Below are 24,674 nucleotides of genomic sequence, written 5' to 3' on the forward strand. Positions count from 1 at the left end.
TAAGAACATAAACTGTCTTTTCCATTTTTTATTAGCCTGTTAACACCGTTGGTTTACATAACGGACGTCCATCCCGCTTGCTCACGCTGTTGTGGCAACACAACCTAGAACACTTTAGCATTCCCGAGCGGGAGACTTAAACGTGACGTTTGGAGGCTCCAAGTGCAGCTGGCAGACATCTCGCACATGGCTGTGACATGTTGGTGTCTACAGGGCCTTTGTATGTGGGTGTTAACCTTCAGTCATCACCTAGTAACTCTCCCACTACTCGTACAAAAGACTTTTCTTTCATTCTGTCTCATCTTTTGGTTTAAAATCCATCCTGCCCTCCTTGAAGTGTGTTGACGACCTGTTAAAAGTAGAAAATTTCAATTTTAGCATTTTTGTATAGTTCATACATAACATTAGCTGGCTAGCTTGGACTAGTTTAAGAGCCAGATGAGTTGTCATTATCTTTTAAATAAAAAAATCTGCCCCTGAGCGCTTCACACTAAGCGTAACGTTATATTTTTAATCCAGACAGAGCTGTTTGGCTCATGTTTGGCCTCGCTGCTAAGGCTCAGGTGCTAATTGCACACCACCTCCGTAGTGACAAGTTTGGACATGAATTTAGTAGGAAATCGGACCATAAAAAAAAAAAAAACTTAATACTGGAGCTTTTCATCGTGGTATTTGATTTTTGGGTTGAAAGCCTGACATTGTCGCCCACAGTTTCAGATGCACTTATTATACTTAGTCCCACATAGCTTAGCTTCTGAGTCCACTAGCTTAATGCTAATGGTGGGGGGGGTAATTACTGCCATATCCATTCATTTCAATTGGAAAAGAGTTTGGCAGGTCACTAAACCGCACTAAATTGTCAGATGGCACAAAGCGTGTGTTGCCTGACGATCGGGGTCAAATTCATTCCTGGCACGGCGGTAAAGAGGAAGCCCCTCTGGGGTGTTTTGCTTGGATCCCGAGAGTTTTCCTCGCAGGACCAGATGTTTGTGACACGCTGATCACATTCCAAATATACGTCTTGATCACATCAAGGCCGTCGGCCCCACGCAAGCACCTGAGACTACTTAGCGTATGGAAATGGACGGGCCGGGGGTGCGGGATGTGTTGTGATTATGCTTACCAAGGGTCCAACTTTTGCTTCATGGTAATCACTCCCACCGGCAGACTTAACATTTTGGAAGAAACACGCCTCACGTTTGCATCACACAATGGAAACACTTTTGCAAACTTCCTCTTAATGCATGTTCCATATAAATGGATATAGCACACAGGCCGTGTGTTTTTCTACTCCATATCTGATCTACTTTTGATTGTTAACAGAGTTTTTACACTTTTCCCATGCAGGAAATCAGCAATTGTTGGAAGTGGTTTATCGTAGGTGTAACCAAGATATAAATCAACGTTTCCGAGAATAAATAACCAAGGCAAAGACAAATGATTGCAGTGGAACCTCTGAACTCACATTTGTGGAAAAGTACTGATCACTTCAGTTCTGTTGTATTTAACTTTTTTATTTTTTTCAAACTATTTAAGCATAGATTTTATTTTATCCAAATGGCATCCAGGATCTCCGTTTGGCAGTAGATGTGCAATTTCCTGACTTTTCAACTTGCACTGGCTTTACACTGAACCCAACAGTGCAGTTTTTTTTCCTTCAAATTGCAGATTGAACGTAATCACGTGGCGTCTTCACTTTGACCTTTTCGACATTATTCTAGAGAGATGAAGTCAGTCACCGTGCGTTGGCCATGCCGCTGTATTCTTTTCATGTGCAGAGGAAGCTCAATATCCTGTTGCACGCAGGCTCTTAATACAAAGAGGCAGAATGGGACCAGGGGCCTCCCAGGGTTCGAGCGCCGCTTGATAGTAAAGCCAAAAAAGCTTTCTGAGCTTGTGATATACGAGGTGCACGTCCCGTCTGCGGGCTTCGCTTAAAAGCAGCGTCTAATGGCCAAAAGGGGAGATGTGGTTCTCATTTAGAGGTAATAATGTTGTGATGAGACACAAGTTGCTGGAGGAGAACAAATGAAAAGATTGGCTCATTGGACATTTGGAAAAGAAGTTTTTTTAAATGTCATATGGATGGTCGTTTGAGTTATTTTACGGCCACTACATTGGTTACATCTGCAGAATCAGTTGAGAACTGCATCAAGCATGATTCATTTACAAAGATTCAAAAGCACATTTTTGTACGATATTAATCAAATTAAACCCCCTATATTGTACTTTTATTTATGAAGGACAAAGAGAGCCTATATTAAATGAATGGTAATGTTTAACATGAATTATTTCCATATTTATTTCATTCTTTATATATTTATTACTTTTATTTAATGTTCTGAGCCGTGATTGGTCATTACCTGTGCAAAAAACTGTGACGTCATTTTCAATCGACAGCAAGTGGCAAAATGGCCGCCCCCTCGGACTGATTAAAAACATGGCGGCTTTTGCTTCATATTCAATAATTGCAAAATTAATCAGAATGACACGTTTGGGCTAGTGGGGTCGGATAGAACATATTCTGAAGGTGTAAATTTTTTGTTTGTTCGTTTGTTTGAACTTGACTTCCTCTTAAATGGTAATGTCTTTATTGCATATGAGACAAAAGCAATTTGAAAATGACCAATTGTTGGTCTTTTTATTGTGATGGGAAGTTCTCACACCTGTAAGCAGTGGGAGGTCCTCCACCTGTGTGTTCGTGTGGGTCGCCCCCTCCTCCTGTCCCTCCTCTTCCACCCTGCTAGTCTGCCTCCCCTCTCTCGCTCTTGTCAGGACCCTCACAGCAGGAGGACCCCCTCGCCCCCCGGCTATGTTTCCAGGAGACAAAGCTGCAGTTTAACTCAACAAGTCCGTTGAAGTCGCCTTGAATTTGGAGCTCGGAAAGCGGCGGAGATGTCGCTCCACCCGCCGCGGATCGTGCAGCTCTCCGCCGGCTCCCTGGCGGTGGTCTTCGGCCCCGACGACGACGAGGAGTCGGCGGCGGAGGAGAGCCGCCGGAGCTCCTGCGCCACGGGGCTGGAGGTGTTCGCCGACTTCAAGGCGCAGAATCTCCGCAGTTTCTGGAATAATCGGCTGGTGAAGGCCATGAGCGAGGTGCACTTCCAAGGCTGGATGGACAACTTGGTGCTTTTCATCCAGGGAAGCTCGGCTAGCTTGGAGGTGCTGAGGGAAGCGTGGATGAGAAGAGCGCTCAAGTCAGCCACGGGCTTGGTCATCAGAGCTGTGGGTGAGAAGTTACAACACAGTCATATTCTTACATCAAGCTCCAAAAATATTTTCACGTACAATATGATAAGTATGTTAAATCAAACGACCCAAAGCTTTTAGTCTTGAAAATTTCATTCAATATTATTTTAAGATACTGTTTGTTCCAGATTCCCATAAAACACCAACAAAAACTTTGGTTTGTTTATTTTCTTCAAATAAGAAAACTAGTGCTGATCAATATTGTACTAAAATAGCCATAAGAATGTAAAGATTGAAACAATTTATGTTTCATGATAAATTCATATGGTTCCTTGGTCACGTGACGTTCACAACTGCTCAGTAAACTGTAATATTTTTCATTTTTAGCAAAGGATAAGAAATGCTTCTATGTCTGCATGAGTAACTGGACAGGTAAAATAGCACTGCGTTTTATACAAACATTATACAAGAGAATAAAAAGTGTTTTTATAAATTGTGTTATATCTATATATGCTAATAGTTCCATCAAGTTTTATTCTTTTACGAGGCTTCACACAGAGGCTTCAACATGCGTTTACAACCTTGGCAAAAATGTGTCAAAGCCATAAAATGGACACTTTTAAAACAACTTATTTTATGTGTATAAACAAATCGGAAAATGGTGCAGTTATACAAACAACTTGTTTTACGAAGGTAAAACTTGCTAATTAATTTGTGTCCCTTCAATGCAGCTTTTGTGTTGCGTTCCCATCGAACCAAAGTACGTCGTTTCCTTTGGCCTGATGTCATGTGTCGGACATATTTTATTTTCATGTTTGGCGACTTTACAATCACTCATTTAAAGTTCGTATAAAAGAGAATAAATTAGAGTCCAAATGCCATTTTCACGTAAACCACTTTTTAAACTTTTGTCGTCTAACTTTTTGCTGCTACCGATTTGAACATTTACAGGATTATGATATCGTTTTTAAAACCTTCCAATTTGACACCCTTAGTCAAATAGTCTAAAATCTCTTAAAGGCAGTGGAGGAATGTGGGTGGGGGGGGACACAACTGGCAGGGTGTGATGTGATGACCTGCTGGGGGGGTGTTTGACTTGTCAACCACATGCGAGACACTTTGTGCTCCTACAGACAACAATCAAACGCTCAAGCGCATGCTAAACGCCCAACTATACGAGCACAATGCACACAAGTTGTTTTCATGGCCTACTTCCAAATCCTCGTACACGTCTTTATCTTCACACCGCCGCAATTTGTATGGAAATGAGCCGCTTTGAAATGAGCCTGCGCCAAATCACTAGTTGGCCAAACGGCGAGAACTCCTAGATTGATGTCAGACCTCGACATGGTCCCCGCTATACAATAAATATGTCAGTTGGGAACACGAAGACTTGGCTGAAGTCACCAAAATGCAAAGGCCAAGAAGATTTATACGAGCTAATTGTTAGGTTTTATTTTCCATTTCCCTTTGGTTTTCTTCTTTGGCTTTAAATCACAATTGTTTGCATTTGGGGCCATCCCAATGAAAACTGAGCAGGGGAACCATTTTGTGTCCTGAACTTCAGCTTAACAACCACGGATCATGATCTATAGGAGTGGTTCCCAAAGCGGGGTCCCCGTTAGCCGTGGCTTGGGGGTCCGCAGGGTACAGTATCTCAATCCCTTCGCCGCATCGCCAGTGGGAACGATCAGAAATACCGTTTCGCCAATTTCGGGACATGTTGTGACGATTTGCTCCATTACACATGGGCGCCATCTTGACAATAAAATGCTTTTGACCTGGACGACTATTGCCTAAACAATAGAAGAAGAACCTGAGGCTTTGTTGTAAAAGTGCTATTTGACAAACTAGGAAGTGGGGCTCAAGTTTTTAGCTTAAACATATCGTCTTACCGCGGCCTCACAATAGCATGATAACAAGCGCTCCAAGAAAAAAAAGACACTAAAACCAGTGAAGGGATCTTCCTTTTCCATAATGGCGTCTGATATACGCGGCTCAATTTAATTATCTTTGACGTCTCAGTTAAACCATAAAAACGTGGGAAAGTGGGCTCGAGAGGGAATTTTTTTTTTCCTTAATGCATCGCGGTTATCTGAGCAGGAAAGGGCCTCCGTTTTACAGTAGTTGACCTCGGGGTCTATTTTTTTTCTCTTTTGTGCATGCTTAAATAATATCGCATTCCTACTGAAGAATCGTTTTTGTTAGCGACCCGGGTCGGTAGCGGCTCTTGCTAATGTTTGTCTATACGTTTAAATGGAATGCAGAGAGGGTTTAATGTCTATTTTAGTTTTCCTTTGGCTTTTTTGAATATAGTAATCTGAAGTAAGGTTAATTTAGACATTTGTTCATTGTTTTGATTTCAGAAAGGGTTAAAGCGCTGCAAAATAGATGCTAATTAGAACCAGAATCAAGCTAGCAGATCTTGTCCTCACGTTTTAAATACACAAAGTGTAGAAATAGCATATACTTGCTAAGCGCTAGCTACTGCATTATTTAGCCTCCTCCAACAAGCTGAAACATTTATGCGGCTTTAGACGTGAGGTGTAATGAGGTATCGCGTGTCCCATCGACATCTAAACTGATGTGAGCTTAGCTTAGCATTTAGCTTAGCTAAGCATTCCTGAAATGCTTTGTTAACACTTTCCCTGGGATTTCTCTTCCCTTCCGCCCTTTACTTTTCTCCTCAAATGTTCTACTTTCACACAAATGTGCCTCCTCAAAGTGCTCCACTCATGATCATAATTCTTCCAGATGTTAGCTTATTAACCAGGATGCCCTCCCACGGTCTCTCACCGGGCTTTAAAATGGTTTTGCGCCGTCCTAATTGAGCAGTGCAGGTCAAAGGTCAAAGCCTTCTTGCTAACAAGCTGCCGCGGGTCAGGTGGCTTCAGAAACATACCAATTGTGTGGCCTACTTTTTATATTTTGTGTGTGGGGTCCATTAACAGACTTGTCTTTATTTTTTTGCTAGCTTAAAATGGCTGTAAACCATATGCAAAGTCTACTCAGTGTAAACGTTTCCTCCGAGGTTGGTTTTATACCCGACGAGACTTCCTAGCTCTTCTGTAGCAAATGTTCCGCCACGTTTCCTCATGCGCTATGTTGAATGTTTATGCTAGCAGCCAGACAGCGGGAAGCCTTGACCTCTTTCACATTGCTTGCATGTGTTGTCTTCACCCTGCATCCTTTCTACACGGACAAGGAAGCTCCCACACATCCCCCATCCTGCCAGACTACAAAAAAAAATAACAATACTTCCAGTTGTACAGTTTGTTGGTCTTATTTTTAATGACAAAAAAAGCCTACCATGGTAACAGGGGTGTGTAGACTTTTTCTAGCCGTCGCATCTGTGGGAACTATTACGTGACGGATGAACCGCAATATATAGATTGATGATAATAGTAGTCACGGTTTTGCCGCCAATAAAAACAAGGCAGAAGTTTGTCCGCCATGTCAGCGGCAGCTTGAGTTTCCCTCGTTGGGTTTGTTTTGATTCTCACTCCGCCTCTGACAAATGACTCAGCTACGGGATATTACGGTAAATTTACAATCAAAACACCTTGGGGTCTCCTGAGACCTTCTGTGTTTGTAGCAATTGCGGTGAGGTGTGCCACCTTTGCAAAAAAGCCGCAAACGTCGGGATCAGCATCGTGGTTTTCTCATGGGAAACAAAGAACACGATTAAAGTGTTGGAAGAAAAAAGCGGGGAAACAATCGTGATTTTTTTTTATTTTGATCACAGTATTCTAACACCAAATAAAATTGGTAAATTTTTTTTTTTTTTTATATTACAGCATCACGTCCGATGTAACCATAAAATATTTAACAACAACAAGTGACTTTGTGAACGTTGCTCTGCCAAGGTGGTTCTTTATGTCTCCTGTCCGATGCCCGCCCCGCCCCCTCCCTCCGGCCCGTACGCACTAGTGCATTGGTATCACGTTTCACTGAGCTCTCAAAGACACGTCTGTCTTGTTTCAAGTCTCAGGTTTATGCATCGGGTTCAGTCAGTGGCGCAATGTGTATTTAATACCTTCAGCGGGGACTTAATCATATCACTACGATCGCCATCATCGCCTCTACAAACTTGAAAATCCATAATTTAAGTAGATGCGTACATTAAAAGATTTTTTTTATGTTATCTGTAACCTTATGCAAGATTTAATTGCAGAGCAGTAAAAATAAAACTAAAGGTCTTATTCACACATGCTTGATGTCTTTAAAGTTGGCGTGAGGATAATGTCAATGGTCTACAAAGTGAGTCTGAAAAGCTTTTGAGGGGTTGGAAAGGGACACAAATACTGGCCTACTCCGCATTCTTCCCTTTTCTTTAGCTTTGGGTCCCTCTAAAGGTTTCCATGGCAACAGTAGACAACACAAAACTCTTCTTCAGTTGTTTTTTTTTTTTACGAGTTAGTTTTTTTTTCTGACTTTTTGTGTGTTGGGCTAGCATTAGCATCATTGCTAACATGACTGTCTGGAGCCACGTTATCGGCTCTGTGCTTTCTGAATTTTACAAGGCCGCTTTTGGCTGCGAGAGACGCAGCAGTGCGCTCGTGAAAAACTTGTAAAGTCTGAAAACGTCCTGTGCAGACACACAACTTTGCCCTTTGAGACTGTTTGTGATTTAGGGCTATACAAATAAACTTGACTTGACTTGACTTGACTTGACAACTGAGTTACTCAGATAATTCACGGTCAGGCTTGGAGGGAAGTAGTCTTGAGAGGACGCTTAGATTTTGGATGCCAGATTTTGGTGGGTTTCCATTCTTAGATTTTTTTGTGTTGTGTTAGAATAATTTGTCAGATATTTTGCAGCTTCTATTTTTTTGCAGTATTTTTGTTGTTGTTATAGTTTATATATATTTTTTATCTAATAGTTCTGGTTTTCACATATAATCATATACTTGTATTGTATTTTTCTGACCAATATCTCATCCCCAAAATATATATATATATTCTTTTAAATAATTTAGTCGGAGCAATCGTGATCTGAAATGCTTCTGACAATTCAACCTCTTATCTCCAGTCAGTGTATTCTGCTTTTCTATTGACGCGTGTAGGAGGCTTATTGTAGGAGTTAAGTGATGAAATGAGACTCATGCGGCAGCTACCAAAACAGCCATGTGGCTCTCATCAGGGTCAGTAGACATCCCCCCAAAAAAAGCGGAGAAGATAGACTTTTTTTCCCCCTACTCACTCTCATGCGACCACTTTATTCTCACATGGAAAGTTCAGGACTTTTTATCTCATCGGTGTTAAGGTATGAAAGTAACTTATGTTGAATTTTTTTTTTTTTTTTGCTTTAGCTTTGTTAGTCTGCTTTTAATGCAACTCTATTCCGACCCAGTCAGGGCATTTTGCGAGTGTCCCCCAGTGTTTAATCCACCCAAGCTGTCTGCCTCGCTGTTGCCATGGCAACCAGCCGGCAGGTTATGTTATTCATGCTGCGAATGACAAAGTGCATGGTAGGCAAACAGTTCAAAAGCAGCACTAAATCACGGATTATTAGGAGATTATTGATCCTGTCCCGTTGAGCTCATCGTGCCCCCCCCCCCTCCAAAAAAAAAGGTCATGTGACATTGCGTGGTTGCTATGCATTGCATTCCTGTACAATGAAGAGTCAGCAGTACACATTCAGCGGCTAGCCAGAGTCGGATTCTCGATATCTGTCCCGGGGGGGGGGTGTTTTGACAATCCCTCCGTGTGTCATAGGATCAGGTCTCACCAAAAAAAAAAGACTGAGCTTCAAGTGCTGGTAATTGTTTTTTTACTTGCACAAATCATGTGGTTTTCTGCTTTAAAAATGTGTCACTGCAAAAACTCCCCCCACCAAAAAAAAAAAAAAAAAAATCAAGACACTATTCATGGGCTCGTGTGACCGATAGTATGCGACGTGTTGTTTATTTTCCCCGTCTTGTGTCTAAGTGGCTCAAATGCGACGGCTGTAAATGTTTAGTTTACATCAAGCGGGAGCTTTGCTGTGTTTGGAGGTCTTGTGGCAGATGTTTGAACTTCAAGTCAAGTGGAAACGCATCCGTCCAAAAGTCCTTCAAGTATCGTTTTCTCGAGCGCTGTCATGAAATCAAAGTTTTCCATTTTTTATTCCAGATTATTTGGAATAACATTTTCTTTTCTGTCTCCTACTTTTGGTTTCACTCGTATTTTTGGATGTCAATGAAGCCACCAGAACACCTTTATGATTGATTAACTAGTCAAACCTGTAACGTATTTGTCTGTCTAATCATTCACTCGGGATCTGGTTTGTTTTAAAGCTAATCTTCAAGCAAGATTGAACACTTTTTTTTTTTTTATCAGATTTCCTTTTTGCATTTCCAGACACGTCCCACGTGAATGCCGTCTGCTCCGTGAGTCATTTTTGATGTGGTCCAACTTGCATGGCACCAGTTTGAAATTACAAGACCAAATATGTCCAGAAGTTCTTTCTGGGGAGGGAGGGGGTCATGTTTTTCCAAGGGTACCTCCATGACATTGGAGTCTTGGGGTGGAGATATGCGATCCACCCAGCATGCGACCTGCGGTCAGTGTTGTGGGAGTGGTGGAATTCTGCGGTTCGTCCCGGCGCTGCTGGAATGTCCGCAGCCGGCCAGACTTTCACGGTTCATGTAACTCGCGTAAATAGACCACCGTGATCCGGGCTTAAGAAGTGGTTAGAGGACAATTGTTTGGAATCCTGATGCGGTTGGGCGTAGTAGCACCATCTCACAATCTGCCGTGATGTTTTCCAGGCGACTTGTCTCCGTTGCAGATGTCCCCCGTCCCCCAGTCTCAATTCATTCCTTTGGCGGAGGTGTTGTGCTCCGTCATCTCCGACATGAACTCCTCCCAAATTGTCGTCAGTCAGGAGACTCTGGTGAACCACATGAGCAAATCACATCCGGGTAAGACCTCAACTTCTTCAGATCTTATCAGATCTTAGAAACATCTGTCTCTCTCTGCTTTTTAGGGATAACCATTCCAACTCAGGAGATCCTCTACAATACTTTGGGCACTCTGATCAAGGAGCGCAAAATTTACCACACAGGTGAGGGCTACTTCATCGTCACACCTCAGACGTATTTTATCACCGGCAACGTGGCTCGAGAGAAGACATGGTGGACCTCGGCGGAAGACCCTCCGTCACCGCCTCCTATTACTTACCTTCTGAGCAACGACATCTCGGTGGAGGCGCCCCCGCTGGCTCATTGCAAGTCTTGCAGCTGCTTCAGCTCGCTCCCGACATCCACCAACGTCCGCCTCGCCGCTACCACGCCGCTCGCCCTTCCTCCACCCGCCACGCCCGATCAATATTCCGTCTCCGTCAGCGAATGCACGGCCAAGAGCTTAAAATGGCCTCGGCCGTCGGATCACAAAGCTTCGGTGCAGCATCAGTCCACCTCCACAGCGGCGGACTGCCACGCCAGCGAGATCAGCAAACCCTCGGGAACCATCAACGCAGTTGCCCGCAAAGAAAAAGACGGCAAGCCGGGCAGGAAGTTTGGCCTCAGTTTATTCCGGAGGAACGGCGGTAAGAAGGAGAAGTCAAAGAAGGAGTACGCGTCATTCGCGGGGCAGTTCCCACCCGAGGAGTGGCCGGTGAGAGACGAAGATGACCTCAATAACTTACCTCGCGACCTGGAGCATGCCATCATCAAGCGTATCAACCCCGAATTGACGGTGGACAACCTGACCCGTCACACGGTTCTGATGAAGAAGCTGGAAGAAAGGCGGGAGAAGGCCCTGAACAAAGGAGTAGACAAGGGAATGTCAACGGAGATCCTAACAAGTTCGAAAGCGAGGCACCACCACCACTCCTCCAGGTCAGCCAAAAGGTCTGCTCAGAAAAGCTCTCGTAGCAAACGACGCTTACACTCCTCCAAAGAAAAACAACGGGAAAGGATCAAGAAGATATATCAAGACGGAGAAGATCTGATCCCCACCAGGTTGCGAGTGGAAATCCCAATCGATCAACCTTGTAAAGCCGAAGAGCTTTACAAGAAACGCATTGAAAACCCTTTTCATGCTCCAGAAGCCGCTCAGGAGCATCGAAAACCAAAAGAAGGCAGGCCGGCAGGGAAGAAGGAACGAACGACTCACCGCTCCAAATCGTGGGACGCGCATCGGACCAAGATGAGCATAGCGGACGACGAGCAAATCGCCAAATCCCGCACATCTGAAGAAAACTACGGCCAGGAGAGGGAAGCCAGCTGCGAACATTTACCGCGAGTCGACACGAAGCTCGACCGAGAATTCCCGCCGGACTACGGCTCGGCGTATCCTCAGAGCTGCACGCTGCGTATCGACGACAAACTTCGATACCAGAGGGAAGGAAACGGCGCAGAAAACCCCAAAGACGGCAAAAGCAAGACTTTGCCCGACACTCTTCCGAAAATCCAACCGTGTGGCAATTCGGGCACCATCCCAACAAGAACCTGGCCCAAGACGGCTTTACAACGGAAGCACTCGCTCCGATTAACCAAACCGCAAAGAGACGACTCACAGAAACTCGATGAACTCGCAACACATCAGCAGCAAAAAGACGTAAGAGCGAAAGAAACACCGGAACCGGTCATCCATAACCTCCCCCCGGTAACCGACGCTGAAGATGACCTCTACCAGAGAATAGAAGATCACCGGGATGACGATACTTGCAGCTCCCTGTGCTTGAACGAGGAGGACGTTATCCCCGATTACCTTCACCCCCACTTAGTCTACCAGCAATCCGACACCGAATCCAAGTATCACTACTCCGACTTTAACCGTCAACGAGTCACCTCTAGCGACAGAAAGTGGGAAGCTTCTCTGAGCCCCAGCAGATCCGTGGAACCCGCGTGGAGACGGCAGTATCCTCAGCAGAGTCAAGCAGCTCCTCAAGATGAACCAAGTTCCAGAAAAGAAGCTCAGGCGCAGGAAGAATTACACGACTCGGACCGTCCTGAACCTCCCGAGGCCTTTGACAGTAGCATCTTTGACTACTGCCCAACAAGTGAGGTCGAATCGGACACGGAGACCGTTCGTAAGTCCACGGACGAGGGTGACGGCGAATCGGCTCATTGGGGAGCCGAGGTGAAGGAAGTTCAGGAGGATTTTCATGAGCGGGCGGTTCCCCTGAATCCAGGAGCAGGTCTAAGCGGGCCCGGGGAAACGGGAGAGGCAGTGGAACTGGTTGAGAACCAGAGCATCACAGGAGACAGCGGGATAGATTCTCCACGGTGAGTTTGTTTTCTTCCATTTATCTGATAATTGGGTCTTTGCTGACTTTGATCACTAGGGGAGTAAATGCTCGAGCAATTTTGGGAGATCTGGGATATCTGAAATTGAATATGTGGGAAAAAGTTGATATTGCAGCTGGTGCTTCATCCAGTTTCGCAGCCAGAATCAATCTCACGGCTTTCCTCGAGACCGTTGCAAGCAGTCGGGCAAAAATAAACACCCGAGTGCGACGTTACACCTCCGGGCTGCATTACTGCATTTGGCCAATTTGTGTTTCTTTCTTGGAAAAAAAAGTAAAAAGCAATAAAGCTGAACAAACACCTTGTAATGAAGCCCAACGTCCAATATTTGGACAGCAGGGAATGATTTTGATAATGATGTATAATTGCTGCGCCGTGCTTAAATTTCAAATGGGTGGACACGAAATGCTTTGAACTCACTTGGCAGCCTTCCATGTTGGAATATATGAAACGGCGCCTTATTAATTCCATTTTTATCAAACATCTTCTCCACGCAGGACCCACGTTAGTCTGGCCTCCAGCAACACAGTCATTCTGCAGGGTCTCAAGAGAAGGGGTTTTCTCCAGAACTTGGACAAACTACACACCAAAAGCAGCGCCATTCGACCACAGAACTCCCTGCTGCAGCTCACTCCTGTCATGAACGTGTAAAGGGAACCTCAACATGTGCTTTAATCTCAAGTTCTATGCAACTTTTCACAAACAAAACAGTTTGTACAGATTTTCAATGTATATTGTAAATATTTTCTTTAATATGCTATGCAATATAAGTTCCTAGATGTCATTGTGTACCTCTGAAATGTGTATCAACATTTATGGGTTAATCGAGAGTTTTACATACATTGTTTCTTGGGTTAAAAAGTCATAACTTTTATTATTGTAGACTTGAGAGCCTAAGATTACAAAAAGATGTTAGACCATCCTGTGTTTTTAATTTGTTCACTTTATAATCTGGATTTGAGCTGAAAGATTGGAGAAATTAAAAGAGTAACATACAAACCGTTGACTCAATCTGATTATTTAATTCTTATCATGAGCGATTATCGTAGGCACGCATTTTTAAAAATTAAACAGAGTAATGAGTGAGAATCAAACTTGGGCCCTTTTACCCAAGTTTGATTCTCACTCATTACTCTGTTTAACTAATTTTAAGTTAATTTTGACGCACTAATTTTGACACTTCCGGAAGAAATAAAGCCCCCCCCCTCCTCCTCCTCCTGACTGACGTCATCACAGGATTGCTGTCAACCTGAAACTTTGACAAGGTAAGATGCTAGTTGTTAGCCTAAAATGTTTGGGCCAGTGTTGGCAATTAAGGTCTTCTACGGCCTTAAATTGCACCAAAACGCATTTTGACGTACGTGCTGATCAACGGATAAACGCAACAGTCAAACTATTTAACCGTGTTATTTGAAATGGTCAAATAATAACTAGCAAATTATTTGCACAAAAGTTTACCAGCATCTGGACGACAGCGCCGTTTTACCGAAGCTAAGTATATAAACCCTTTGCATACATTCACATTTAAACACAATTAATAGAATATTTGAATGCATTAATGCAGTTGACTATTGTTTTGTCTTCAAATTGAACTTCAACTTGGTTCATTTGTCTCTTTTCCACGAGCTTGCATCTTCAACACAACGGCCAGATTGAATGTAAAATGGCGGAATTCCTGATTGTTACGCAAAATATACATTATTAAATTGACTTAATTATATGGCTGTTCACTTTAGTTTGCAGGCCATAAAACGGCCACCAGGTGGTGCTAAACAACCGTTTTACGGTGTATGTTGCACATCCAACCCCTCACTTAATAATTTTATCATTGACTTGTTCAAATTTATGCCAAAATATTGGCGCTTTGGACTGCAATATTCAACAATGATGACTCTTTTTTTTTTTTCAGGGTCGATTGAAAATATTTTATTTACCTTGATAAATAATTTGAATCGAAAATAAAATGCCTTTACTGCTTAGTTTGATACATATTTGACTTCCGGTCACAATTAACCGTACGTGCTAATCTGTATGACTTTTTTTTTTTTTGTATATTGAGTGGCGAATGTGCTACGGCAAAATAGCCTGCTTAGTTGTTGATGCCAGAACACGTTCCAAAAATCCATCTATTTATATTATTTAATTATTTTCATGGAGAATGTGTATGTTTACTTATTAGTCACATTTGATAGTTGGATAAAAGTGATGTAAAGCAGACACTACCCTCAACCCAGACTGCTGATACAAGTTTAGAGACCAGTTCAGCAACCTTGAGAGTTAACCTCATCAACGTACCGTAAAGGAATGTAAACTTAGCGGAGTGTGGGAAAAAGCTAGGAATGTCTAGAGACAGGGGATTGCCAGAAATTCCTCTCCGTGTTGTTTGAAATAGTAAATTGCTAAGAAACACGACTTCTTTGCATTGGATAAAGTATGTGTGTATGGGGGGGGAGACGAACACCTCGCTTGGAATCACTGAGCGCTATTTCAAATGGCAACAGCGACATCTTAAGGATTGTCGAGGGAGTGCAACTGGCAGTATCCTAACTTCACTTCGGTTTAACAGAATTGTATACCAACTGTCTGGCATTTTGCGTAAATTATTTCTGGATCAGCTTTGATTCCTTTTTTATTTTCTACAGGGGAACCAATCCTGGTGAGGGTAGGAGGAGCAGACCTGGGACCGGTTGCCAACTAACCACAAATCAAAGGTAAACTATTCAGTCACAGTGGTTTATTAAACAATTTAAATTGCTCATATTTTGTCATGTGAGAAAGTCCACACAAGCCAAGTGGGAACAAAATCAGGTAGAAATTTGAACTCTTGTCAGATAGCGATCCAATAGCTTGTAAAAATCAAATTCTGAAGGACACCATAAGAGTCAACGACCTTTATTTATCCATATATGTGCCACTCCAAAAAAGGGGGAAAAGATGTTACAAGGTTTGCCCTTTAAGAGAAGCCTGTATGGATTCCTTTACATTTTTTTTCCTCAAGAATTAGGCCATTTACAATAACACAAGAGGGGAGAAAATAAGACAATATACAGTGTAAACGCAATAGTCTACATGAAAGCAAAAAAAAAGATGTTATTGACAAAGTAAATGAATATTAATGAGGGGAAAAAAATCCATTAACAGCTCAGCATCCATTGTTCTCTACACAGCATGCAATAAGGCACCTAGCTAACAGGATAAAAACTATGCTACAAATTGAAGCAAAAGAAAAAAAAAAAAGCCGGGGAGAAACTTAAAAAAATATTGCTTGTCGTGCCCTCTCCCATAAAAACATCTTTGCTCCCTTTCATATAACCCAATTCATATTTAAAAAAATACGTTTGTAAAAGATTTTTTTTTTTTTTTTACACGTACGAGTCGCGCCTAATGCAAAGTTGTAAAAGTCAACTTTTCTCATACATTTTTGTTGTAATATGCACAAGCCTTTAAATCAGATTGTGATAGTGTCAACATGAGTAACTGCTATCTATACTCTATGAACAGATTTCATTCATTTTTCTCAGAAGGGGAACAGGAATAAGGAAGAAAAGGAGACCGGTGTAATATGCTAACCATAAAGTATTTATTATTCTCTGTCAGGAATTGTCTTGTGGCTGCGTGCCATCTCCTGTTATCAGCCAGTATTGCTCTCTGTACAGACCATGGTAAATAACTTCCTAAATATACACAAATTCAACTGCTGCCGCTTGAAAACTCCTGCAACACATTTAACTCGGCCGCTGAGTCGGGTGCAGAAAAAGGAGTGGGGGAGGAAAAAAAAAAAAAAACAACCTGTGGAGACAACGTGGGTCTCACTATCAAAAATGTAATCTTTTTGGAACAGCACACTAGTCACCTATACATTTATAAAAGAAATCAAGAAGTATTTACAATGGATTTTCTTCACACAGGTCAGGAGGGTGAAGAGAGATGACGAATTGGAGTTCCGGTGTTGACGGCCTTGAACCGAAGATCCCGCGCTCGCCGCCGAGAAGCTTCGTCCGTGAAAGATGGGGTAACTTTTTTTCTTTTTTTAAAAGTGTTCATTGAGTTCCCGCGCAAGGGAGAACAATCGAAGCAACGCTTCCCCTCAGTTTCTGCTGCGTCTCGCCGATGACCCGTCAGTCCTTCAACCGATCCTCTTCACTGCAGCTGACCTGACCTCGTGAACATCCAAGTGAGTCAACCCGACTGGTCTTGCGGTGGTGGTGGGGGGAGGCGCTAGTAGTTAAACGAGAAGCCAGGGATGGGTTGAGCACTTGCGTCTGAACGGTACCCCCCCTTACTACTCTAAATGGATTCGGTGGTGTCTGGAGAGGGAGGACGAATGGTTGAAGCCTTTCCCGCACTGGGTGCAGCGGTAGGGCTTCTCCACAAGGAGGTGTTGCTTGGGGAAGGCGTTGTTAGGGAAGACCTTAGGCGAGGCGATGGCGCCGTACTGCTCCGGAGAGTTCATCGGTAGGGGCAGCGGCGGCGACTGCGGTGCCGCCTGCTGCTTGTTCTCCAGATGGACCCTCTGGTGCCGCGCCAGTGAAGACGAGTGGTTGAAGATCTTGCCGCAGTGGCCGCAGGTGTAACCTTTGCCCTCAGAGTGAACTCTCTGGTGCCGCGAAAGGGAGGAGGAATGGTTGAAGCCCTTGTCGCAGTGGTGGCACATGTAGGGCTTCTCTCCTTGCAGGTGTACCCTCTGCTTGGCAGGGGTGCCGAAGGTCATGGGCTTGCCGGGCTGTGCCGCCGAGAACACGGGCCCCTGCAGGTGGGTCTTGTGGTGGCGCGAGAGTGACGAGGAGTGGTTGAAGCCCTTGTTGCAGTGCCTGCAGGTGTAGGGCTTGCCGCCGGCGTGGACCTGCTGGTGCTTCTTCAGGTGACGCTTGCGGACAAAGCTCTTCCGGCACATGTTGCATTTGTACGGCTTCTCACCCGAGTGGATCCTCTGGTGCTCCCGTAGGGTGGCGGCGGCAGCAAAACACTTGCCGCACTGCGCGCAACGGTGGGGCTTGTCAGTGAGCACCACGCCGGCGTGTGCTGCGTGCGCGGCGTGGGCTGCGTGGGTCTTCTGGTGCTGCTTGAGGTTAGAGGTGGTCGCGAAGCCTTTGCCGCACTGGCCGCACGTGTAGGGCTTCTCGCGAGCGTGGACCTCCTGGTGCTTCTTCAGATGCCTCCTGCGGACAAAGCTCTTCCTGCACTGGGTGCACTTATACGGCTTGTCCTCAGAGTGCATCTTCATGTGTTCTCGCAGGGTGATGGCGGCAGCAAAGCTCTTGCCGCACTCCGTGCACCGGTGCGGCTTGTCGGGCAGGTGGATCATTTGGTGGGACTTGAGGCTGAAGGCGTCAATGACGTCCTTGCCCATGATCTCCACGCCCGAGGGTACGTAGGGCTTCTCTTTCATGTGGATCTTCATGTGTTGCTTGAGGCTGGCCTCCACGGCAAAGCTCTCGCCGCAATGGACGCAGATGTACGGGTTGAGGTCTTTGTGGATCTCAAAGTGCTGGTGGAGGTCAGAGATGCTGCCAAAGATCTCACCGCATTCGTTGCACTGCAGGCCGTGCGCCTCGTGGATGATGACGCCATTCTCCGACTCCACGGTCAGTTCGCCGCCGTGATCCGACTCCACTTTCACTTCATGCTCACTCTCGGCCTTGAGCAACACTTCCCCGAGTAGCGCCTCGCCCGTCGATGTCTTAATCTCGGCGCCGGCAAAGCAGTGCATATCGTCATGTTCCACCTTGATGTAATCGTGGTCCGTCTCCACAATGGCGTCGACGCACGCCACGGCGCCGAGGTCTGTCCCCAGCCCTTGGATCTTTAGTTCAGTGCCGTGGATCTCCAACTCCAGGCCACGCTTTTCCTCAGTCATGATTTCCGTCTCGGCTCCGTAGTGCAGGTCGACATGGCTGTGGGCTATGACACACTCCGACCCAAGCGTGTCAAGGCCGGGTGTGTCACATTCAGTCTCTGACTCCGCCATGAGCACACACTCCAACCCCACGACCTCCGTTTTTTAGCCGGACGGTAACTCAACTAAGAATCGGGGTATGGATCTTGGTTTAGATGAGCACAGCGCTGGTGTTGTTTGTCAGAGAGCAGACCTGGAAGAGAAGCCAATAGAGTCATGTTAACCACAGTTGTCACTTTAATTATGCAACTCTTGTTGTCTTTTGTGCGGCATTTATCTTAATACCCGTATTAACATGTGCTAAAGGTTGGATTACTATGTTCCAAGGGATTCTACTCCAAATGGACATACTTGCCTGTGTCTTTTTGTTGATGGCTTGATCGAGAATGTAGAGCGAGAAGGAAGATATGTAGCTGTGATCACAAGTGAGCTCAGATATCTGTAAAAGATTTTTACTTTAAGATTCATTCTCACACATTTGTTATTGTTGAGTATGTAAGGGAGGAACAACAAGACAGGTAATTATGCACAGAGAAGAACTAAAAAAAAAAAAAAGTTAGAGTCTGTCCTTACTGAAGAAGTCATGTCAAAGTGTAAAATGCTGATGTGGCCCTCTCAATTAGTTATCTACATACGTTAACGTGTTTTAATGTGTGCGTGAGAATTGAGGAAAATTGCAAAAATATCAATTCTACACGCGGGGCTTTGTTAATATCTTCCAATGGCGATGAGGGTCACTCCTTGACATCTACCCCGATATTGTTGGTACCTTTTAGTGACAGTGGGTCGAACACCTTCGATTAGCAAACTCTCCAAAAGGTAATATACAGGCTAAGTGTCCATTAGCAGGCTAGGTTAGCAGTTATAACGAGCTAAACAGCATCAAAGTAGCCAAAATCGTCATCGGGCTCTCGAATAGTGTTTAATCCGCAAAGCGACATGTCAGTCGGCCCTAAACCGCTTTCAACTCGCGCGGTTCTTTGTTCTCCACCCGACGGCGAGATGCACTTTGCGCCCAGGCGTCGTCAAAGCGGCGTGTTGTTATTAAAATGTTGCACCGGTGGCTCGCTAGCCTCTCCCAAAACGGCAACAAATAGCTCCCGTAGCCGCTACTTAGCTGGCTACGGTCGAGGGGAAACTGGTTCACACCACCGCAGCTTTGTTAGCGGCTAAGTGGTCGCCATTTAGCGCGCTAACTAGCTTCGTAGCAAAATCACAGACGAAGCAAACAGACTTAAGACGATACTTACGCCGTCGAAAAAAAAAGTCGGTTCGAATATAACGAGGAAAATGTATTTCGGTGCGAGTAGAGGGCGCGGTTGTCGATGCGGAAATCGTCCTCTTGCGCGCGTACTAACAGGCCATCTTGTTGTGCCACACCAGCAGCTAGCCAGCCTAAGGACTACAATGCTCATAAGATGGCTGCCGCGAGCTAACGTAAGCCAACTTAGCTTCCGCCCTCCCCAAACCGCATTGGATCAGCAGCGAAGCCCCAAGCCATGTCCAAATAAGTCAACCTCCCTACGTCTATGTGACAAAATACGAACGTGTTGCAAACAATATATCCACACGGTCATAAAAAAAACAATGACGCGGTTGTGGTTTGAAAGCTAATGGTAAAGTTAGCAAGCTAATAAGAGTTGGGCTAGTAGCCGAAGAGGGGACAAAGATGACTAACATCGAGGGCGATGAATACGGAGTGGAAAGCCCGGGAAGGTTGTCTTTTGATTTGAAACGAATCCAAACATCGTTGCCCCCCAAACACATCGTGATTTAATAAGTGGTTTTAAACTTTAACAAATGAACACTACGTGTTAGTTCGAAGAACGTGCATAGCAAGTACTACCAAAGCCAGCCTTCGTGGACTGCGGCACCCATTTCAATGGCGGCCTTGCTGGCTAACCAGCTCCAGCCGACATTAGCGTGTCGGCTACGTAGCCGCGGTGGCAAGCTAACCCGTCGGCTAAGCCACCTCTGCTCCTCCCTGGTTCCCCTCGTAACCCCCAGGTGAGGACTTTTCCCTTCGAAGCGCCTTATTTGCTCAACCAGCCATTCGGCCACGTTTAACATAAGCTTGGAATTGACGTTGTTTCCATACAGATGGGGTCGTTAATGCAAAGTAGTGCAAAAACGACTACAAAACCAACAAGCGAGAGGGGGGTTGTAATATCGCGGTTTTAGTCTTTAATAATCATAACAATAATACAACAATGTGCATAGTGGGTCGAGGCCCTGTATTTTTCCATGACAGAGTTCGCAGGCTGCTTTAACTACAACACGAAAGCACAAATATGGGCGAGCATCCGTGCAAGGATCGGCGTCATTTCCCAACTAAGCGCTCTCCCTTTGCCTCTCCAGATGAGTCCATTCCTCAATAATAAAACAATTAGGAGCAAAATATAACAGCAATTGACATGTTCCAGACACATATGCACCCACCCACCTTTCTTCCTTTTTCTTCAGGTGTGGAACTAAGAGACAAACGAAGGGATCGCTCGCGTTTATATGACAAGGAAAAAGAAAGTCCGGTTTGTTATGAGTCTCGTTTTGGATGTTGTGTTTGTCTTGTCTTGGTGTCCGTGATACACTTGCGTGCTGTGCCGAACGGGCGCCACAGTGCTCATCTGGCGCCAACGTTGGACCGCCGACGCTTTAGCGAAAAGCAAGTGTTGTCGTTTCCACACGCCATCCAGACCGCTACCGCCTCCTGCAGCCCAGGAGCCGCGCATCAAGGTACCAAAACGGCCACATCATAGTGGGGCAGGCCCTCAAAATCTTTCAAGTAAAAAGCGAAAGCATTTATAACATTATAGAATCCGGAGATGTTTTTAGATAAACCCTCTTGCAGTTAATGTTTACTTAAACACCACACTGATACAAGATGTAATTATTTCAGGATTCTTTTCGTAGCTTTAGATGAATGCGTTAGACGTTTGCCCGTATTTCTATACAATCCAAAAACATTTATTTATTGAGCGCTTCACAAATAACCACTGCGGCATACAAAGTGCTGTACATAAACTAAAAGTCAATTACATAAAGGTGTTGAGACAAGCTTGACATCATAAAAGATAAATTGGAAAGGATTCTCAGTGTGTGGCTCCATCTAGCGGTACATAGAAGAATCACTGAATTAAAATTTTAAAACTACATTTGTTCAGTACAGTTCAGTTGTAATCAGCACATTTGTATTTAATATTTTATGACTTTACTAAGGTAATGTGTACCATGATAGCTATGTGGGCTCCCTTTAATGAAATGTTCAAATTGTGAGTCTTAAACATTTAGAAATGGTTTAGTCGTTTTTTAAACGTTTTAGTACTTTTATTACAATTTTGTTTTGTTGCCGCATATTTAATCATCTAAAAACAGTTTCTTCTCTAACACTTATTTAGAGTTTTATTAAATGACTGCCTGTCCATATAAAGTCAAGTAGTGTGCCTAGTGTTGTTTGTCTTAGTTTCAGGTTCCGACACCCGCCCATTTATTTAACTGGGAATACTGGTTTTACAGTGTCAAGCGACGACATAGCTCACATTCTGTCACACACAGTGTCAGTCACAGTTTCACAGAGGCGGTTATCTTAAGGAACTTACTTTCTTGTTACTCTCAAGACCTAACTGTGGACTTATATATACAAAAAAAATCTTCATTTTAACAGCTCATCGCTTCTGGAAAAATGTCCCACCCCAGCACTCTGGATTTAGACCGATCCAGCAACGTGGAGAGAGACCGTCGCTCCACCGGCCGCAACCAAAACAGGATTCAGGCTAAACGCGACGAGGTCCTGTGCGACTTCTGCACCACCAGGAAGCAGAAGGCCGAGAAGTCCTGCTTGGTGTGCCTGGCGTCTTACTGCGAGATTCACCTCCAGTCTCACTACGACTACCCAGCGCTGATGAAGCACAAACTGGTCAAAGCTACCGGGCAGATGAGGGAGAAGGTCTGCGCTCAGCACGACAAGCTGCTGGAGGCCTTTTGTCGGAGTGACCAGACATCCGTGTGCGTCCTGTGTATGATGGATGAGCACAAGCACCATGACATCGTCCCGGCTGGAACCGAGAGGACGGAGAAACAGGTGAGTGGCACTAGAAGAGTCACACAAAGGTTTCACAATCGACATCCTTGTTTTTGTGTCTTCAATTGTTTTAAAATGATGAAGAACTTTGTTTCAGTTGCTTTTTAAAATGTGCTATAAATAGATTTGTGTCGAATTGTGTACAACAATCCTAATATTTTGAATTAGCATATATGTTGTCAATGTATATATGATGTCCTTCATAGAAACAACTCGGCACCACCTTGCACAAATCCCAGCAGAGGATTGACGAGAGGGTCAAAAAGTGGCAGGACCTCCGACAAGCAGTGGAAGCTGTCAAAGTAATTTAGCAAATAATGGCAGATTTGAGAAGCCTTGAATGGTACAAACGCGTTTATATTTCTTTTTGCCAGCACTCGGCCGAGTCGGTCCTGGAAGAGAACGAGAGGATCTTCACGGAGCTGCTGCTCTCCCTTGAGAGGAAGTACAATGAAGTCAAGGAGATGGTCCGCTTGCACGAAAAAACCACGGTGAACCGCGGGGAAATTCTCCTCAACCGCTTGGAGGAAGAGGTCACCTTGCTGAAGAAGAGACATAACGACCTGGAGAAGCTGTCACACACTGATGACCACATACACTTTCTTCAGGTGAGCTTGACCTTGAAAGAAAATCAAAAAAGTTTTTTGTTTAGAGTTCCATTTATGGATCCCCTTGGGCTCTACTTGCCGCAAGTTTTGCTATTTGTCATCCATCCATTCCACTTTGTTTCAGAGTTGGCAGTCTTTATCCGGCCCTTCGGGTTACGAGGACCTGAACAACGTCAGCATTGCTCCCAATTTCTCTTTTGACGCCACCAAGAGAGCCATCGCCGCCTTGAAATTACAAGTGGAGGAAATCAGCAAGAAGGAGACCATGAAAATCTCCACAGCCGGTTGGCACATTTATCTTGCGTTGACACTCCATCAATTGTCTTCTCTCCTTTAACTGTCACTTTCCCCCTGTTTTGTCACTAGTGAAAGAAGTCTACATCACCGAAGACAGCGAGAAAAAATCAAGGCGGGAGTCGTCGTTTTTCACAGAGCCGAGGATGATGGAAGATCCGAAGACCAGAGAGGATTTCTTGAGATGTAACTGTCCTCCCATGCCTGCTCACATTTAAAGACAAGTTATAGAGTTTTAAGTCAGATCCGAATAAGATTAGAACAAAAGCGGATTGGTCCAGTTGGAAAAAAAGATAAACATGAGATGTAGGAAGTGAAACCGGCGTTACCTGATAGAACAGGTTTTGTGAAACGGAAGTAAACACACCATTGTGTATTCCCATTTCAGAATCCCTGGCGTCAAGTTTGACTGTAACAGCTTTTGTTGTTTTGTTCAGATTCTTGCCAGCCAATTCTGGATGTCAACACTGTGCACCGTAACCTTTATCTCTCTGAGGGCAACCAGACCGCCACGATGAAGAGCGAGCCGAAGAACTACCCCGATCACCCGGAACGATTTGACCACTGGCAGCAGGTTAGCACATTTTTATTATTTGCACACACACATATTACTGCAATTTTTAAAGTGATTATTAATGCCCGAGCAACGACTTTATATTTTCACCTATTGTGGGAAGGCCTAGAATGTTTTTTTGTGATAAACTGTTATTTCAAAACAAGTGTTGATGGTGTGTTTCCTTCTCTTGATTAAAGGTGCTTTGCAAAGAAGCCCTGGCCGGGAGTCGCTACTACTGGGAGGTGAGTTGGAAGGGATCGGAGATCGACATGGCCATCACCTATAGGGGCATTTTCCGAAAAGGGAACAACAACGTGTGCAGTCTAGGCTGGAACGACAAATCCTGGAGCCTCTACTGCTCCGAGTCCAAGTTCTCCTTTGTGCACAATAACAAGAGCACAAACCTGCCCATCCCAAGATCATCTCGCATCGGCGTCTACTTGGATCACCCGGCGGGGGTGCTGGCGTTTTACAGCGTGTCTGATGTCATGCAGCTTCTGCACCAGGTCCGCACGACTTTTACTGAAGCTGTGTACCCTGCTTTCAGTGTGTGGGGCTACGGGACCACCATTAGACTGAGATGAGTGATATCTAAATTGGGATACACGCAGTATTGTTTGACATTATAAATGGTTTCATCCATCCATCCATCCATCCTGAGCTAAAAATTAATCCAAGATTTTTGAAAATATTTGCAGGCTGATCGAAGCATGATTTTTAATGGTCATATAGTTATTATATTAATTTAATTAATTCATTATCAGTCTTTATTGACTCTTGGCCAATAACAAAATAAACATTTATTAAATGACCTTAT

The 24,674-nt window shown here is 44.5% G+C and overlaps 3 protein-coding genes across 10 annotated transcripts; 2 read left to right on the forward strand and 1 right to left on the reverse strand.

Annotated features, from left to right (window-relative positions):
• The first annotated feature begins 720 nt into the window (after positions 1–720).
• stox1 (storkhead box 1) lies at positions 721–13,118 on the forward strand. 2 transcript variants are annotated; one of them, XM_088385517.1, is made up of 5 exons: positions 721–2,581; positions 2,658–3,229; positions 9,942–10,094; positions 10,160–12,404; positions 12,923–13,118. In XM_088385517.1, exons 2-5 carry the CDS (start codon positions 2,896–2,898, stop codon positions 13,074–13,076), a joined length of 2,886 nt encoding a protein of 961 aa, XP_088241643.1. In that variant the 5' UTR covers positions 721–2,581; positions 2,658–2,895; the 3' UTR covers positions 13,077–13,118. The 2 variants fall into 2 exon arrangements, with proteins under 2 accessions (XP_088241643.1, XP_088241642.1); XM_088385516.1 differs by having other exon boundaries at positions 721–3,229.
• Positions 13,119–13,627: 509 nt separating this feature from the next.
• On the forward strand, positions 13,628–24,673 carry ftr14l (finTRIM family, member 14-like). Of its 4 annotated transcripts, XM_088384913.1 has the most exons (12): positions 13,628–13,690; positions 15,068–15,136; positions 16,334–16,437; positions 16,517–16,599; positions 20,939–21,054; positions 21,983–22,399; positions 22,606–22,701; positions 22,774–23,007; positions 23,132–23,291; positions 23,374–23,487; positions 23,739–23,875; positions 24,055–24,673. In XM_088384913.1, coding segments are annotated over exons 4-12 (1,662 nt in total). In that variant the 5' UTR covers positions 13,628–13,690; positions 15,068–15,136; positions 16,334–16,437; positions 16,517–16,598; the 3' UTR covers positions 24,442–24,673. The 4 variants fall into 4 exon arrangements, with proteins under 4 accessions (XP_088241039.1, XP_088241041.1, XP_088241040.1 ...); XM_088384915.1 differs by lacking the exon at positions 20,939–21,054; XM_088384914.1 differs by lacking the exons at positions 13,628–13,690; positions 15,068–15,136; positions 16,334–16,437 and having other exon boundaries at positions 16,515–16,599.
• On the reverse strand, positions 15,302–20,971 carry LOC148392977 (uncharacterized). Of its 4 annotated transcripts, none has more exons than XM_088384910.1 (3): positions 20,765–20,971; positions 18,677–18,760; positions 15,302–18,514 (listed from the first exon to the last, which is right to left on the reverse strand). In XM_088384910.1, the coding sequence occupies exon 3, from the start codon at positions 18,391–18,393 to the stop codon at positions 16,708–16,710; it is 1,686 nt and encodes a 561-aa protein (XP_088241036.1). In that variant the 5' UTR covers positions 18,394–18,514; positions 18,677–18,760; positions 20,765–20,971; the 3' UTR covers positions 15,302–16,707. The 4 variants fall into 4 exon arrangements, with proteins under 4 accessions (XP_088241036.1, XP_088241035.1, XP_088241038.1 ...); XM_088384909.1 differs by having other exon boundaries at positions 18,673–18,760; XM_088384912.1 differs by lacking the exon at positions 20,765–20,971 and adding an exon at positions 19,572–19,883.
• Position 24,674: the final 1 nt, after the last annotated feature.

This window comes from Syngnathus floridae, chromosome 9 (assembly GCF_059516105.1).
Source record: "Syngnathus floridae isolate MCC-2025c chromosome 9, RoL_Sflo_1.0, whole genome shotgun sequence".
NCBI lineage: Eukaryota > Metazoa > Chordata > Actinopteri > Syngnathiformes > Syngnathidae > Syngnathus > Syngnathus floridae.

Coding starts and splice junctions, on each gene's coding strand:
- stox1 (XM_088385516.1), top strand. CDS start 2,896: ATGTCGCTCCACCCGCCGCGGATCGTGCAGCTCTCCGCCGGCTCCCTG. Junction 3,230..9,941: donor CTTGGTCATCAGAGCTGTGG/GTGAGAAGTTAC, acceptor GATGTTTTCCAG/GCGACTTGTCTCCGTTGCAG. Junction 10,095..10,159: donor CATGAGCAAATCACATCCGG/GTAAGACCTCAA, acceptor TCTGCTTTTTAG/GGATAACCATTCCAACTCAG.
- ftr14l (XM_088384913.1), top strand. Junction 22,702..22,773: donor AAGCAGTGGAAGCTGTCAAA/GTAATTTAGCAA, acceptor TCTTTTTGCCAG/CACTCGGCCGAGTCGGTCCT. Junction 23,292..23,373: donor CATGAAAATCTCCACAGCCG/GTTGGCACATTT, acceptor TTTTGTCACTAG/TGAAAGAAGTCTACATCACC.
- LOC148392977 (XM_088384910.1), bottom strand. CDS start 18,393: ATGGCGGAGTCAGAGACTGAATGTGACACACCCGGCCTTGACACGCTT.